We start from the raw sequence: 15,556 nt of genomic DNA on the forward strand, positions 1-15,556 counted from the left end.
CTACCATAGTGAAAAGAAATAGTCAAAAAACGCGCGAAAAAAAATTAGCGCAGACTAAAAACACAAAAAACAAACAAAAACGAAGAACTAAAGAAAGATCTAGAAAAATATGCGAAACGTAAAGAAGAATGATGGAGTCCTTTCATTCCTTCTTGGATATTAGGGCTGCAGCAGTTGTTTTCTAGGTCTCCCTACGTTTGGTTGCTGTTTTGACATGGTTCCACGAGAATTCCACTCTTTTAAGGTCTGCTTCAATGGGCCTCCTCTAGGAGTTTGTTGTTCGACCAGGTCTCATTTGACCGCCAGGCTGCCAGGTAGGCAGGTTTCAATAAATGCCGCTTGAGCAACGTTTTCTTCCTCTCTTCGCAAAATATCCAATCACAATCGCCTCAAAGCTATTTCCTTATTTACTGGGAGTTGCTGGCATTTGTACCACAAGTCCTCATTTCTGATCGTGTTAGACCAGAAAATGCGGGGAATAACACTGAAACTCTTATTGTGGAAAACCTGAATTCTGTGGATTAGCGATATAGTTGTTTCCACGTTTCACACCTGTATAAGAAGACTGAATTTACAAGCGATTCAAACAGAGAGAGCTTTAGCTTTTATAATCCAGTTATTGACATCAGCCTTGGCACCGCCGCTAGGAGAAATGATGCTACCGAGGTTGTAGAACTCCTCCACCTGTTTAATTGGTTTGTCTTCTAAATAAAATGGTTCTGAAGCAGTAGAACTTATCCTCATCTTCACTGTTTTCTTTGTGGTTATCGGCAGACCAGTTAAGGAACTTTGTCTTGTAGGTATTTTGATTTGGACTTAATGTATTCGAGTCAATCTGATATGAGAACAATGTCATCCGCATAGTCAAAGGTCTTCAAGTTGCCTACTGCTCCATGATATCCCTTTCGGACTATTGGTGACGCATAACTTCGTCGATAAGCAAGATAAATAACAGTGGTGAGGAAGACATCCTTACTTAACTCTACGGATTATTTTGAGACTAAAGAAGAATAGAAAATCAAAACTCTTTGTTGACTGCAAGACAACAAAGAGTACAGAGAAAAAAAATACTTGAAAATTAAAAAAACATATAGAAAAAATAAAAACAAGTAAGCCGATTGAGAAAATACTGTTTAAGATAACAAGGGATTTAGAAGAAAATCATCCACAGAAAAATAATGTGCTCCTTGTGAACATACTACTCCTATAGTTATAAAAGATGTTATTTATTCGTCAAAACCTCTACAATTGACGTCAAGGGCTAGCTTTGTGTAATATACATTGTCGATGGTGTATGTCAATAATTATTAGGCTTTTGTTTCGACGGTTTGACGTGTTTTCGAATAAAATGGCGTATCGAAATGACCATGGTTATTAACTTCTTGTAGTATATTTCAGTGGCGACGAGGATGGGATTATATAAAAAACCTTTACAAGAAACTCTATCAGTTAAACAAATAAAACGGAAGAAGTTTCCAGGAAAGCCAGGAATTCACCAAAAGTAAAAATACTTTCTGATGTACGTTTCCATTGGACTAATACTCCTTTCTTTATTAATGGCAGATTACCTCTTAAAGATAGTACGCGTACGACTGATACTGGTCATGTCTGAGAACATGCCCCAGATAACCGACCTTTCTGCATTTGATCGCCAAAATTAGGTCTCTATCTTTACCGATGCATCTTTGTCATTTTTATTTTTTGAACCCAACTTACTCGCAGTAATTTTCAGTAGCAGTTGCTTATTGCGCAGTACTTTTTTCATTTTCATGAATAATTCACGGGCAATTTCAATTCAGGTCTTTATTTCAGAATCTGGATCCCATTCTTCATTTACCCATGTACCAAGATATTTGTGCATTGAAACTCTTTCGAGTGTTGTACATGTGAGAGTTCTTATTGAGGTTTGTTGCGGTTTTCTTGATACTGTACATAAACTTAGTCTGCTACATTTATAAACGCTATCTATTATTTTCTAATGATCTTGGGAACTAGAAGCCAAAAAAACAGTATCATCAGCGTATCTAATATTATTTATATTTATTTGTTTACCTTGACATCCCATTCCTTATTTTCCAATGCTTCTGAGATGATAGCGTCTCAGTATAAGTTGAACAGAAGCGGAGATAAGATGTGTCCTTGCCATACCCTATGGCCTACCGCTACTTCATCTGTTTCCTCAACTTCAACTATTACTGTCCCAGTCTGCCACCAGTAAGGGTTCTTAATGATCTTTATTTCCTTGCCAACGAGTTCAACATACTGCAAACGACGAATAAGTACCACTTGATGTACACGGTCAAAGGCTTTCTCATAATCAATGAAGGAAATTCATATATCAGTTTGCATGTCTCTATATTTTTGGACTAGTACGTTTATAGCAAATAATGCTTCTCAGGTTCCAACACCAAATCTAAATCCAAACTGACTCTCATTGAAGTAGTTGTCACATTTATTTCTAATCCCTTAAGAGCTCATAAGTAGAAACATCTTTGGAACATGACTCATGAGGCTGATAGTGCGGTATTCATTGCATGTCTTAACATTCCCAAGATGTTGCAATGATTCCTTGACATGTGTCTGCGAACATATCATTTTCTATAAATCGTTTTACAAATTCTTTTTGACTTCAGGGTCCAAAATTGGTTTAACTTTATCATCAACTAAAATGTTTATATACGACACCCTTCGCAGGTCTACCATTTCTATGCAAATTAAATAATCATGTTTTCGCTCATACTGTTCTATCACCAAACATTTGTTTTCGTGATAATATGCTCTCGCAGCATGATTATTTTATACATTTCAAGTAAAATTTATAGGTGATGATATGTCTGGAATAATATTTTTGTTAAAGTTTGCAATATTTCCGTTATTAATTCTGTTTACTTGATTAATAAGATGAAGAAACACGTTATTTTTTGAAAATGAAATATTGCTTCATTACCATCAGATAAACATCAACGCCTTCTCCATCAAAATCATTACCAGCACACTAGAAATCATTACCTTCAGTAACTGAAAATTTCAAATGCATATATCTCTGAAATTCATGGGTGCAATTTGATATAACTTGGTCATTCTTTTTAATTTCACCTATATTTTAGTTTAGTTCAGCAATTTTCACAATTTAAAAAATTCTCTTATTTTCTCCGATTTGCGCCAAATCAGAGAAGTACCCTACTAACTATACAATATTTGTATTTAGGATTAAACAAAATACATTTTAGAAGGAATGTTTCAAAAACATCGCTCCGTAGACTAGAAACGGGTTGACTTTGCTGCAGCTAAGGGCTTGGACACACAAATCGCGACAGAATCTGCACGATACGGGGGATTTGTCGCGCGTCGTGCGCCAAGCCTTCAAATAAATATCTAACAACTTAAATAAATAACTTCATAAAAATGCCATTGGAAGCTTATTACATGAAAAAATATAACAATTAATTTATTTAATACCCCATTAAGTGCAGTCATAGAATATTAAAACAAGAACAATACTCGAACATACAATTCACAAGATCATAATAATTTTATTATTTAATGTTTTAAATATATTCGGCTGTGTACAAACTATTCATTAATATTATATTTAGTGTAATTCGGTTGTACACTAATTAACTAAATTGACAAGTTCAAGTGACATCTTTTATTACAAAAATCTATTAATTTTCAAAAATCATGGATTTAAATCGATATTTATCTATTGATTACACCTATAACATATAGATTATTTTTTCTATCCTGTCAACTTAGTTTTTGTGTCAAACTGAATCGGCACTAGAGTGGACGGTTCAGCTGTACCGAACTCTAACTGCATTGTTCTAAATATAACCCTATCGTTTTCCACAGAAAGTATTGTGAAAGTATCAATGTATTTATAGCAGTCATTTTAGTTTAGAGATTGTGTACAACGGAATGGGCCACAATTGTCAGACTAGCGCGATGATAACTACTTACGTGTAAATAAATAATAACTTATAGCAACCTCCCGCCGCGCCGCGCCCAATTAAATATATAATTGGGTTTTATGTAAAATTGCGGCTTCTGGATCCTTTCGACCAGCGGGGATTAGAAAGGTCCAGGTACAAGTAATTCTATATTTCCCGCTACTCGAAATGATCCAGAAACCCCAATTCGACCTGCAGGAGCAAGGTCGGATTGGGGTTTCTGCATCATTTCGTCATCATCATCTTCATCATCAAAACGATTGCATGACTGTAGAGCCTTGCCGAATAACGCCGACTGGCTCCACCGACCAGCACCGACGGTCAGCGCGGACAGACGGCACGCTGACGGCGCGGCTACCGCTGTGCGGCGAGGTACTGGTGCTGGTGCTTGACGAAGGCGATGGCGGCCAGCTCCTTGCAGAACTCCTCCAGCACGATGAGGCTCTCCACCAGCTGGTTGTGCTCGCCGCTGTACACCGACCAAGCATCGATAAAGACCGATAACAAGTACAAGTTATGATCCTTGACACATCTATTTTCAGGGAAAATGAAGCAACTTCGTGCGTAAACTTTTTAAGAAAATTTAACATTTTAAAAGTAACAACATGGAGTACTTTACTCAAAAACATTTCCGTAGGTCTTTAGTTTGTTTGAACATATTGATTAGTCTTGAGAAAATTAGCACAAAACCAAACGTTGATTTCTATTGTTAAGACTCAAACTCAGTGAAATAGCAGCGGCGAGTTCCAGTTTCAAAAACGTCGCGCGTCTTCGCTGACACGGGCGCTGCCGGCCGCTGCTACTTCAGCGAGTTTTGCGCCATACACTACTCAACTTGTCAAAATGCGGCGAGAAAGCGTGCTCTCGAGAATAGTACGAATGCTTACATTTCGTCGTAGGCGGGGTCTTCGCTCATGAGCTGCAGCCTGGTGCTCTCGATCACAGCGCGGAAGTTCTTGATGCGCGGGATGTCGGCGCTCAGCCTGCCCGCCACTGCTCGCAGCGTCTTGAACAGCGTGCGCGTGGCGGCGGCGGTCGGCAGGCACGGCTCCAGCAGGTACTCGTGGAGGTCGGGATGGGGGATCAGCGCCAGTTTCGAAATGATCGAAGTCAGATGCAAGTTCACTTGGTAAGGCTGGTCGGGCATCGTCGATAACAGTTTGAAAAGCATCCGTAAAAATGGACCCTCATCGAATTCCTCTTGGAAACTTTCGGGGTCATCTCTACTGTGTATTACTAGTTTTTGAGTAAACCGGCAGTTTCCGCTTTTTCTGAATTCAGCTTGAGGTGAATCTAAAGTGTCGTCGTCGGTAGTCCTGGTCGGGGCGGGCGAGCCACGTTGATAGTCAGCGTCGATAGTTGTATCGCGTCTATCTACGTGAGATAGTCTCCTGTTGGTCGCACGCAGGTAGTGGTTGTCGTGTCTCTCGTCGAGAGATTGTCGCCTAGTATTATTTGGGGTATATGTGTGGTTGATCGATTTATTAATGAACGGTTGTTGAGTGATTATATTGGACGTGTCTGGTTCGTTACGACCGTCGAGGGGCTGCTCGACAAGACGATCTGCGTCCCCGTGGTCGGGGTCGAGTCGCGCGTGGAGGTGCATGTCGGCCTCGGGTCGGCTGTCGTAGCTGTGCGTGGAGCTCGCCGTGTTGTCGGGCACGGTGTCGCCGCCGTTGCTGCCGACTCGCCAGCTGTACGAGGACGTGATATCCAGCCACAACTGAAATAGTCATTATTACGTTTTCAAGTCGGTTACGAAAATTAGATAAATATTGACGGGAACAAATAGAAAATTCTATGTCGGAACTATACTTACTTAGTTGTGAGCTGTTCTAAGTACCAGGGTGTTATTACGGAGTGATCTCGGGCTTAGGCTTTTAAGGCAGGATATATTGAACGTTTGGATGTGCCTTTTTTGACTCTTTCTGTTTATTTGAATATGACTATGGAACGCAGTGTAGAAGGAAGGAAGGGAAACTATTAAAATATACTATATTATGCAGTATTATAATATACCTACACACAGTGAAGTATAGATTGTATATTCATTCATTTGTTGAAAGGGCAACCACCGAGTTTCTGACTGGTTCTTTTCGGAACTGCAGTGCATTTCGAATCAGGGAAAGATTCACTCGACGATTCAAAAGCACTTTGTAAAATCGATTTGTTCAAAATACTTTTGTTTCCGCGTGTCAGCCGTAGGGGGTTGTGCTACCTGGTAGTGGCGCTGCGCGTCGTGCACGTAGTGCGCGCAGTCCGCGCCGCCCGGCTCCGACAGCACGGCGCGCGGCAGCAGCAGCAGGAAACTGCGCCAAATCAAACTACAGCTTACTTCCATGCTTTAATGCTCAACGTCATACATCTTATACTATGCTTATAGCTATTAGCTACAATATACTAAGCAGGACACCGACGCTCACAGGACAGCTCAACGAAATAATCTCAGCACAGATTACACTAACATATCAATTTAGTGGCCATTGTTTTTTTTTATTTATAAACTAGGTCTCGGCTGCGATGGGAGCTGCCGGCGAGTGATGGTGCCTATGGCGCGCTCACCTAAACATTTATTGAATCTTGACTTGAAGTTGAGGGAAGAAGTGAACGTAGTTTTCCTAGAGAATACTTAGTGGTGATTTATCTGCAAGCCTTGTGACAGAAGAGATGACCTATTCGCCGCGCCGCGTCGAGGTCGAGTGTACTTCGTAATATAATTATTTTTAATTATTTTTCCACTCGGTTGAAAGGATCCATAACTCCCAATAGGCTATAAGACTAATTTTTGGAAACCGATTTAAATTATTTTTTATTACATAATAAGCATACTACATTGATATTTTTCAGAACATCTGCTGTATTGAGAATTAAAATCAATGATAAAATTTAAGTTTTGAAGACCGTCTTTAAAAACGACATTTCTGTAATGGCGCTGGTCACATGACAAGTGTGACGTCACACGCTAGTAAACAAGTTAACGTATGTTCACGTTGTGTGAACAACTGTCAACTTGTTTGCTAGCTTGTGACGTCACATCGAGCCTGATCTCGCTCATGGGCTTCGAGAGAAGGGTTTTGTCGTTGATGAAGCAGCGGCCCTAACAACAACATATGTATTTGACTGTGCAGATGATTTTATCTTTTGATACAGTAGTAATAACTTGCTCGCAAAAGGTATTGTTAATTAATAAATAAATAAACCATAGCATTGTTCGCATTGAAGATTATTTCATTTAATAATGTGCATTTATTTCATAACTAATAGGTACAAAGTTTTCTGAAATTATTGATGAGATATTTCGTAAATAAACTTATTTTATGCTGATTGCTGATATCCCACAGAAATTATTTAAAATTTTCTATATGTTTATAGTTTTGTTTTATTTACCATAAGTACTTACTTACACTTCATTTAAATGGCAATTTTGTACACTTCAAGCAACTGAGCAATCTTTATCACAACAAAGTAGGACATATTATGTAATATACTTACACTTTCTTACTATGTTTATGTACAATATACTAAAGATCAATAATGAATTTCAAAACATAAATGCAAATAATATGTAAAATTAAAAAAAATTACGAATCTCTGTGTTATATATGCGGAAGAAGTGAAACTTCACAGCACGCTCACTACTCCATCCGTACGTGACGTGTTTCCCACGCGAATAAACAAGTTTCACTTCAAGATAACCATGGCCCTCTGCAAAGTGGTCAGAGATCATTTGTACTTTGGTTTATATAACAATATGCCACTGATATGTCGTTTTTAACTAATTTAAATAAATGTTAATAGTATAGCTTATTCTAGTTAGCATAATACTGTTCCCGCCCACTGCCGACCATGTCGTCAACTTGCCGGCACAACAGGTACAACTCGTGCCAGTAGGGACACTGATCGTTCCTTCTCACTCACACATTATACACTGGTACAGCGTGTAAGTGAGAGAGAATCATTAACACCACCATTTCTTTTCTACCACCACTAATTTCTTTATAGGCACGAGTTATAAATTGTTAATTTATAACCCGTGCCTATAAAGAAATTCCTGTATATCTTCGAGTGAAAACTCTAATCATCATCAGAGTCGGAGGTTATCTGTGATTGCAAGGAGCTGCCAAGTTATTTAACCAGATTCACGCAAATTCTGAATACGCGTCTTTTAATTTAAAATTCCATTTAAGCTCAAATTTTTTAAGTCAAAACACGAGTGTAGTGATGTAGCACGCTCCCGGCACGGTCGCGGCACGGTCGCGGCACGGTGACGGCGAGGCGCGTGGGCGGGGCTTAGGTCTACGAGGCGGGCTGCGCGTGCGCGCGCGAGGCGTCGGCGGCCGCGAGCTGCTCGACGCGTGTTTTGAGTTGCGTTAGTCGCCTAGAAGCAAACAGCCACGTCAGCTAAGCGGTTACTTTTGTACAGCTAATGTTCTGTTGTGGCGCAGAATAAATAAAATGTATGTATTAATGAAGCATTTATTGCTAAGTAAAGTAAGAATTTATATCGCATCGATAAATCATGTGAGAGAACTGGGGAAATTACAAAGTATCACCGCTTGACTCCGTACATTTTATTAGATTGCAAACAGTATGAAGTTCCCGGAAGTTCTGGCCGAGTGTGTGGTAGCCTGCGTGCGCGCTCACCTGTTGATGGTGCGGTGCAGCAGCGGCGCGCACGGCTCGTGCGCCAGCAGCGCGCTCACGTGCGAGCTCACGTGCTGCTCGTGCTGCAGCTGCTGCAGCGCCTCCCTGCCGACCGACAGCACTCTTAGCTATCACTCCTCAAGATAAATAAACCGATCCTAAGTGATACTGCGTGTAGTGAATGTCTGCCCCAGAAAGGGGAGAAAGACTGAACAACTTGTAGGGAGTCAAGAATGCGTCCCTTGGAAACACACCCAGAGCAAGTACCGGGAAGCTATCCCGCGATTCAGCCCATACAACCGAGGAATGGTGGGGCCATGGGAGGTGGAGGGTCGTCCCTTACTATAGTGTGTGAGTGACAGATAATTAGCTTGTGAGCTAATTATCTTCTCCTCTTCGTCACTACAGATGATGGAGAGAGCGAAACTGGAATAGCTGTGGACGGGAACCGAAGATCACTAGTCAAATCACGATGACAAGACAGGTGTAAAAAATACTAAGTTAATATTTACTTTAATATCTATGGGTTTTAAATAATACACGTTACTTATCACTATAAAAAAAAATCTTCTAGCCGCATCGTAAAAAGGATAGCATTATACTTCGATTTGTTTAGAACCAAACAAATCATTGTTATTAAGTTCCGATGGAAACTCAACATTATCTGCAATTGTACGTACCTGTTCCTCTCCCGCTCCCTCGCGAAGGAGAGGTCGTTGAGCCTGTCCCTCTCATCCTGCAGCGGCGCGGGCGAGGCGGCCGGCGGCGCGCAGTGTGCGCGCGCGCACACGCGCGACAGCACCAGCCGGTCCATGCTGTGCTCCGTGCCCTTCTCTATGATCACCTGCAGACAATCGCCTACCGTGTACTCCACATACAAATATGTACAAACAAAATAATATGTCGTAAATAGACTGATAGACTTGTATTCAATTTCTGGAGCAGAGAATTGCCCAGATGTTTAGCCCACTGCTTCACTATACGATACACCCCCAATCTCGGGGCACATATGAGCGAAACCAGTTGTCGGTCGATTTGGGGTTTCTGGTTTGCGATTTAGGGTTTCTGGATCCTCGACTTGGGAGTTCTGGATCATTTCGATCGGTGGAAAAATTGGAGTGACCCTGGTACTGCCACTTTGCTATCGGTAACTTATAATTACTTTTAAGACGTACCTCGTGAACTGCTGACCAGAATGCCATCTGATCCGGCCTCGTAAGTCATTTGAGGGTGTAGAGCAAGGGTGAATTGTGAGATTAGACCAACTCGGACGGCGTTCGGACCACCACAAACGAGTGAAGGGCAATGTGTGAACGACACAAATAACTATTATTTCAGAGGTTTTCCGCACTATAGGGGACTAATACTCCCGGAACTCAACCAAAAGATAAGAATTACAGTAATATTTTAAAACGCATATCTTCAAAACGTAATTTCATTTTCGAAATTCATACGTGTTATAAAATGGTGGGAATTCGGCCTTCGACTTTTGTCGTTCCTTTCCCTTCGTAACGACTTACCGTGCTTAGGTCTGCAACTGTTAGATGGTGGGGTAACATTAGACCTTGGATCCATATGTCCCGCGTGAACTGAAGGTGCGCGAACACCGGATATTTGTCATGTGAATATGAATCATCATATTAAGCGAAGGCAATTTCAACGCTTACCTCGAAGAAGCGCAGCGTCTCCAGCGTGAGGTCGTGGTCGTCCGTGAGGCAGTTGTCTATGAGCGCCAGCAGCAGCGGCCACTCCGCCAGGTGGCCCTCGCCCACCAGCCAGTTGGAGAACTCTGAACAGTAACACCATACTGACACGAATTTAAATCGATTTTTTTATACCAGAAACTTTGTCCGCGTGGACCACATAAATTTCTAAACCCTATTTGCTCCCTCAGGGGTTGAATTTAAAAAAAAAATTCTTAGCTGAGGTCTAAGTCATAATAGCTATGTGAAGCACAGACAAGTCCAGTAGTTCGAGCTGTGTGTATGAGATCAGTCATCAGGCACAATTCCTGTTATACGTATATTTATTAGAAAAGCCATTACTGAGACATGGTGCGAGACGGACAGCCGCACGTCATGTCGGACTCACCGTTGATGAGGTCGGGCGAGTCCACGACGCGCAGGCACTTGGCCAGCAGCGCCGTGGCCAGCAGCGCGGCGCGCGGCGAGCCCCGCTCCGCGCCGCCCCGCTCCGCGCCGCCCAGCGCCTCCGCCGCCGCCTCCAGGAAGTGCGAGCGGAACACGCGCGCCAGGTGCGCCGCGATGATGGGGTGGCACTCCTGCACACGCGGACACGTCGGCACGCGGCACAGTCGAGGCGACCCGCTGTGACGCGTGCCGATCGACAAACATCATTCATCTTCCTAACATACTGTCCACTGAAGACGCCACCAGCCTACTGACTGCTCAAACTGTTAATGATATACAAGTTGAGAACAAAGTTGTATGCACGTTCGTTGATCCCATTGAGGCTTTTGGTACAGTCTCTGTTGCTATTCTTGTGGACAGGTTGGAAGCCATTAGCATGAGGGGAAATACGTGAAGTATCTTCAAGGACTATCTAACACAGCGAACGCAGGTTGTTAAGATTGGTTTTCTGTTTAGCTGAATAGCTTGAGTGTGCTCGGCCCAACGTTGTATTTGATTTATATAAACAATTTGTGAATTAAACTTCCAAATACAAAAATAGTAGGTCACGCAGACAACACAGTTCTGCTGCACTACTACTCACTCTCACTGACACCTGTTTGCTTTCTGAGCATCAAGCGTGCTATATTCACGCCGGTCGTAAACGTTGACGACTACTTTACGACTATGCCTTACCTTTACTAGTACACTAGCGACCCGCCCCGGCTTCGCACGGGTGGACATTTATTTTTTCTATTTTCCGGGATAAAATATAGCCTATACGGATTCAGAAGAATCCCTCTAAGTAATGGTAAAAGAAATTTTGAAATCGGTCCAGTAGTTTTTGAGTCTATTCAATACAAACATACAAAAATACAAAGGTTTCCTCTTTATAATATTAGTATAGAAGTATAGACTAGTAAGCGTTGACGTGGTTAACGTACGTCACTGCACTGATAGGCGAGCACATTTTTGTATTGTTTACGGATGTTTTGATACGACACTTTTGCATACAATGAGAAATCACAATAAAGGAAAGATGCATTCTTTTTAATTTTAATTTATAAGTTAATATGCGAGAGACAATATCCTAGTTTCGATATTGAAGATGGAAACATGCAAGTGATCACCTTCATGAGCGTGTCGCAGTAGTCGAGCCACGAGAAGAAGGCGGTGAGCTGCCGCCGGCCCGGGAACCGCGCCGCGCTCTGCTCGCAGAACTCCGGGGACACGTACCTGCACACCACACGATACTTCAGTTCAGCGGGCCGAGTGTGCTCGGAGGGGGTAGCTTGTGTGTGGAATATCTCACGCCCAGGTGATGTTGAGCTGGTCCACGTCGCCGGGGTCGAGGTCGGGCGGCACGGCGCGGTACTTGCGCAGCAGCTGCTCCACCACGCGCTCGCAGGCCGGGCTGCTGGTCACCAGGTTGGCGATGTCGTCCTCGGGCAGCGAGCACACGATCATGATGCCCTCGCACGCGCGCAGCACCACCTGGTTGTCCTGTGCGCACACAGACTGTTGCAGCTTCAAGTGCATCCCAACGAGACCAGTGTGGGTTAGTTAGTAACAAAGAGAGCTCACGGCACTGTTCAGGTAGGTGAGCAGCAGGTCGATGAGCAGGAACTTGTCGTTGTCGTCGTACACGGTCTTGTGGCTGCGGCCCGAGCCCGCCTCGTCCTCGTCCTCGTCGTCGCGGCCGAGGCGCACGAGCGCCACGCGCGCGCGCGGCGGCTCCACGTCGAACAGCGGGTTCCTCTTGGGCGCGCGCGCCTTGCCGCGGACGGGGAAGAGGCGCTGGATGTCCTCGGGCACGCTCGACAGGCCGGCGCGCTCGTCCGCGTAGGGCGTCGTGAACAGGTTGGCGAGGCCGGGCTCCTTGCGCACCAGCCCGCACAGCGTCAGCAGCAGCTCCACTTCTTCCTTCTCAGTGGGGGACGCGGGACTCTCGTTGCATTGCACCAGCATCCGCTGCAGCGCATATTATTCCATTTTAGGTCCTGATGAATGCTAACATGAACAGTTTGATATAAACCTTCTACGCTCACAAATGTCGGTAACATAAATTGCTCATAATTTGCTCGCAATTGATATTTGAAAAATTAGCCTCTCAAAGTAATATTGAATAATTTTGATTTAATTTTACTTTGATAAGTAGCTTTCACATGACGTTGATCGTCGGTACTGACTACTAACGTCAGACAGTCAGCTCGGAGCTGGCAGCTCGGAACACTTACTGCGGCGCTGAGGCGACGGGCCGCGGCTGTCGATGCCGACGACGCGTGAGGAGCAAACTAGGCCAGGGTTTACATTGAGTCTAAGGTGTGAGCGACACTGACCTGCAGCGGCCTGTACACGTGCGCGCTGTGCAGGCAGGGCTGCTTGGTGCGGCGCAGCAGCGCGGCGGCGAGCGCGAGCGCGGCGGAGCGCGCCCCCGCCGGCCGGTCGGCCCGGGCCAGCGCGGCCAGCGCGTCCAGCAGCGCCACGCGGCGCCGCACCACCGCCTCCAGGCACGGACCCACGCAGCCGTCCGCCTGCTCCGTCTGCTCCTCCACTATCAGCTGACACACACAGCACACGTCACACACTGCTTCTAGTGCAGAGCGTATGCACCTGCTGATCGTCAGCTCAAGTGCGGACAGCAGCCCGGAAGCGCCAGTGCCTCGGAGGGCACGTAAAGCCACTGGGTTTGAGCTAATTGACATCTTACTAAAAGAACTACAAATGAGTCATCATATTATTTGAAATAAATTAAAATAAATAAAAACAAGACTGCTAGCTTCACTCGGGATCATAAGGATTCTAACGATGGCCCCATTTGGCCACTGCTTCACAGTAGAGCCCCAATCGCGGGGGTTAATAAAAAGTTGGGGGTTCTGGATCATTTCAGCCAGGGGAAAGATAGGAGTGACCCTGGTGCCGCAACTTTGGAATCACCGACCTAGACATGCTTCGCGAAGACGTATGGCATGTGAATTTGGTTAAATTCTAAACGGACCTAACTGGTAATGGAACCCAGCACCTTCACATATAATCGGGTATGGTAGTTTTACTAAACCTTATCAGTTTCCACACAGCATCATACTGGAATAATACACCACTTAGCAGCACAGCTTTGCCAGTGGGGAAGGAACTAGCCACCACTGAAGCCATTTAGAAATAATAAATTTGTATATAGCCCCTGCCGGGAATGGAACTTGGCACCTGCCAAGACCACTGCGCCAGGGAAGTGGTTGATTGGTTCATTTGCAGATAAAGAGAATATACATAAACATATAGTAGACCTGTAGCATCTGGTGCAGATGGTGCGGCACGCGCGTGTCCTCTATGTGCAGCTTGCTGCTCTCGTCGTAGGCCTGGTAGAAGTTCACCACCATCTTCCAGTGGTACTCCAGGTCCTCCAGCCGGGACGCCGGCGGCGCCAGCTGACACATGCACAAGCACACTAGTACTGACACTTGGGGTGAAGGTCATCAAAACTATGAGGTATGGAAATCCCACTACAGACATTCAACAATTGTGTGAACACAAAACTGAAAGTTGAAGGGATTAAATAGATAGCTTTAGAGATAGAGAACCTAATGCACAATTAGGACTAGGTATTATATCAAAGACATAAACTGCTATTCTACTTTTGATTTTCAAAAAGAATATAAAGAAAAACCATAAGAGGTTATCAGACGAGCTATGTAGTGTTCTATATTTGGTACCTCTAATAAATGAAATGCATTACCTATTACCAATGAATGTTCATTGTGATGAATATGTGTATTAATCTGTGCCAATTGTAATTAATTAATTATACTTACAACGTCTGCGGCACTCTGCAGAACGTCGGAAAATCGACTTAGCATTGTTGACACGCTCTGTTTACCACCATGTCATTAAATTACAACCTGGCTACGATTTGAGGCTCTCAGAAAGATCTTACTCGTATTATTTCTATAGCATTTTTAAAATATTACATCGCACAAAATTGTAAAACAACGAGTTTTTGAGATATTTATTTGCAAAGTGTCAAACTTAAAGTCAATTTTCCAATAATTTCCATTTTCTTGACGTAGGTATGACAAGATGACATAGGTACTATCTCTATGTGACATTTATACTAGTACTTTTTTTTTTGGAATAATTTGTTGGGACTTCGTCTGTGTTGGTGTTAGCTGGCGGGCGTGCTCTGCCTTTTTGGAGGGTTTTTTTGTTAAAACTGACTGGAAAGCGCTCTAAGGGGGTGCCGTGCGTGTGTCGGCGAGCGCCGGCACAGACGGGGTCCATACTTGTATAGTTTAACTAACTTGTTACAAATGGGTAATTCTACCGAGTGATAAAAATAAAAAAATAAAATTTTATTTAACAATATTAACTTTCTGTTGGGTTATTATGATAAGTTTTAATGTAATAATCATCTAAAAAATTGAAACAGAGATCAATAACAATAATATTTTGAAATAATCGCATATTTTGGTTTTTTCATATCGACAGGAGTGACGTAAATTTCGCCATGAGTGACAGGAATTTTCTTAAAATTACAAATTTATGTAAGAATGCAAAAAAAAATAACCAGGCTTAATTGTTTTTGGTGTCAACAGTCTTAATATGTCAATTTCAGGAAGTGAAATTTAGTTAAAAACTATTAAAAAAATCAACAAACATGTTCTACAGAAATGACGTACTTAAACATAAAATTCCTGTAGAATAAGATCCTGAAAATAGAATCATTACAAAATATCATTTTCTTCGTCTGGCGAAGCAAAAAAAGTTTTTAAAACATGTTTTATGACATTTCGAACGTATCATACTAATTATATTTTATTTTTTGGTTTGCATTTTCCA

The 15,556-nt window shown here is 43.1% G+C and overlaps 1 protein-coding gene and 1 long non-coding RNA gene across 3 annotated transcripts; one reads left to right on the plus strand and one right to left on the minus strand.

The window, feature by feature from the left end:
- Positions 1 to 1,261: 1,261 nt before the first annotated feature.
- Positions 1,262 to 1,917, plus strand: LOC123876609. The gene is made up of 2 exons (XR_006798382.1): positions 1,262 to 1,519; positions 1,813 to 1,917. It is a non-coding gene; the product is annotated as an uncharacterized LOC123876609 (long non-coding RNA).
- A 1,268-nt stretch (positions 1,918 to 3,185) lies between these two features.
- LOC123876607 (FHF complex subunit HOOK interacting protein 2A-like) lies at positions 3,186 to 14,815 on the minus strand. Of its 2 annotated transcripts, XM_045922881.1 has the most exons (13): positions 14,533 to 14,815; positions 14,008 to 14,148; positions 13,063 to 13,284; positions 12,308 to 12,694; positions 12,036 to 12,226; positions 11,854 to 11,959; positions 10,686 to 10,875; positions 10,262 to 10,383; positions 9,275 to 9,438; positions 8,595 to 8,699; positions 6,169 to 6,259; positions 4,838 to 5,673; positions 3,186 to 4,419 (listed from the first exon to the last, which is right to left on the minus strand). In XM_045922881.1, exons 1-13 carry the CDS (start codon positions 14,575 to 14,577, stop codon positions 4,305 to 4,307), a joined length of 2,715 nt encoding a protein of 904 aa, XP_045778837.1. In that variant the 5' UTR covers positions 14,578 to 14,815; the 3' UTR covers positions 3,186 to 4,304. The 2 variants fall into 2 exon arrangements, with proteins under 2 accessions (XP_045778837.1, XP_045778838.1); XM_045922882.1 differs by lacking the exon at positions 8,595 to 8,699.
- Between the last annotated feature and the right edge of the window lie 741 nt (positions 14,816 to 15,556).

This window comes from Maniola jurtina, chromosome 22 (genome assembly GCF_905333055.1).
Source record: "Maniola jurtina chromosome 22, ilManJurt1.1, whole genome shotgun sequence".
NCBI classification, from domain to species: domain Eukaryota; kingdom Metazoa; phylum Arthropoda; class Insecta; order Lepidoptera; family Nymphalidae; genus Maniola; species Maniola jurtina.

Bases quoted from the DNA above. Each gene is read 5' to 3' on its own strand.
- LOC123876607 (XM_045922881.1), bottom strand. From the start codon at position 14,577: ATGCTAAGTCGATTTTCCGACGTTCTGCAGAGTGCCGCAGACGTT. The intron at 14,149-14,532 runs GTAAGTATAATT...TGCATGTGTCAG, and splicing joins TGCAGAGTGCCGCAGACGTT to CTGGCGCCGCCGGCGTCCCG. The intron at 8,700-9,274 runs GTACGTACAATT...GTCGGTCGGCAG, and splicing joins AGGGAGCGGGAGAGGAACAG to GGAGGCGCTGCAGCAGCTGC.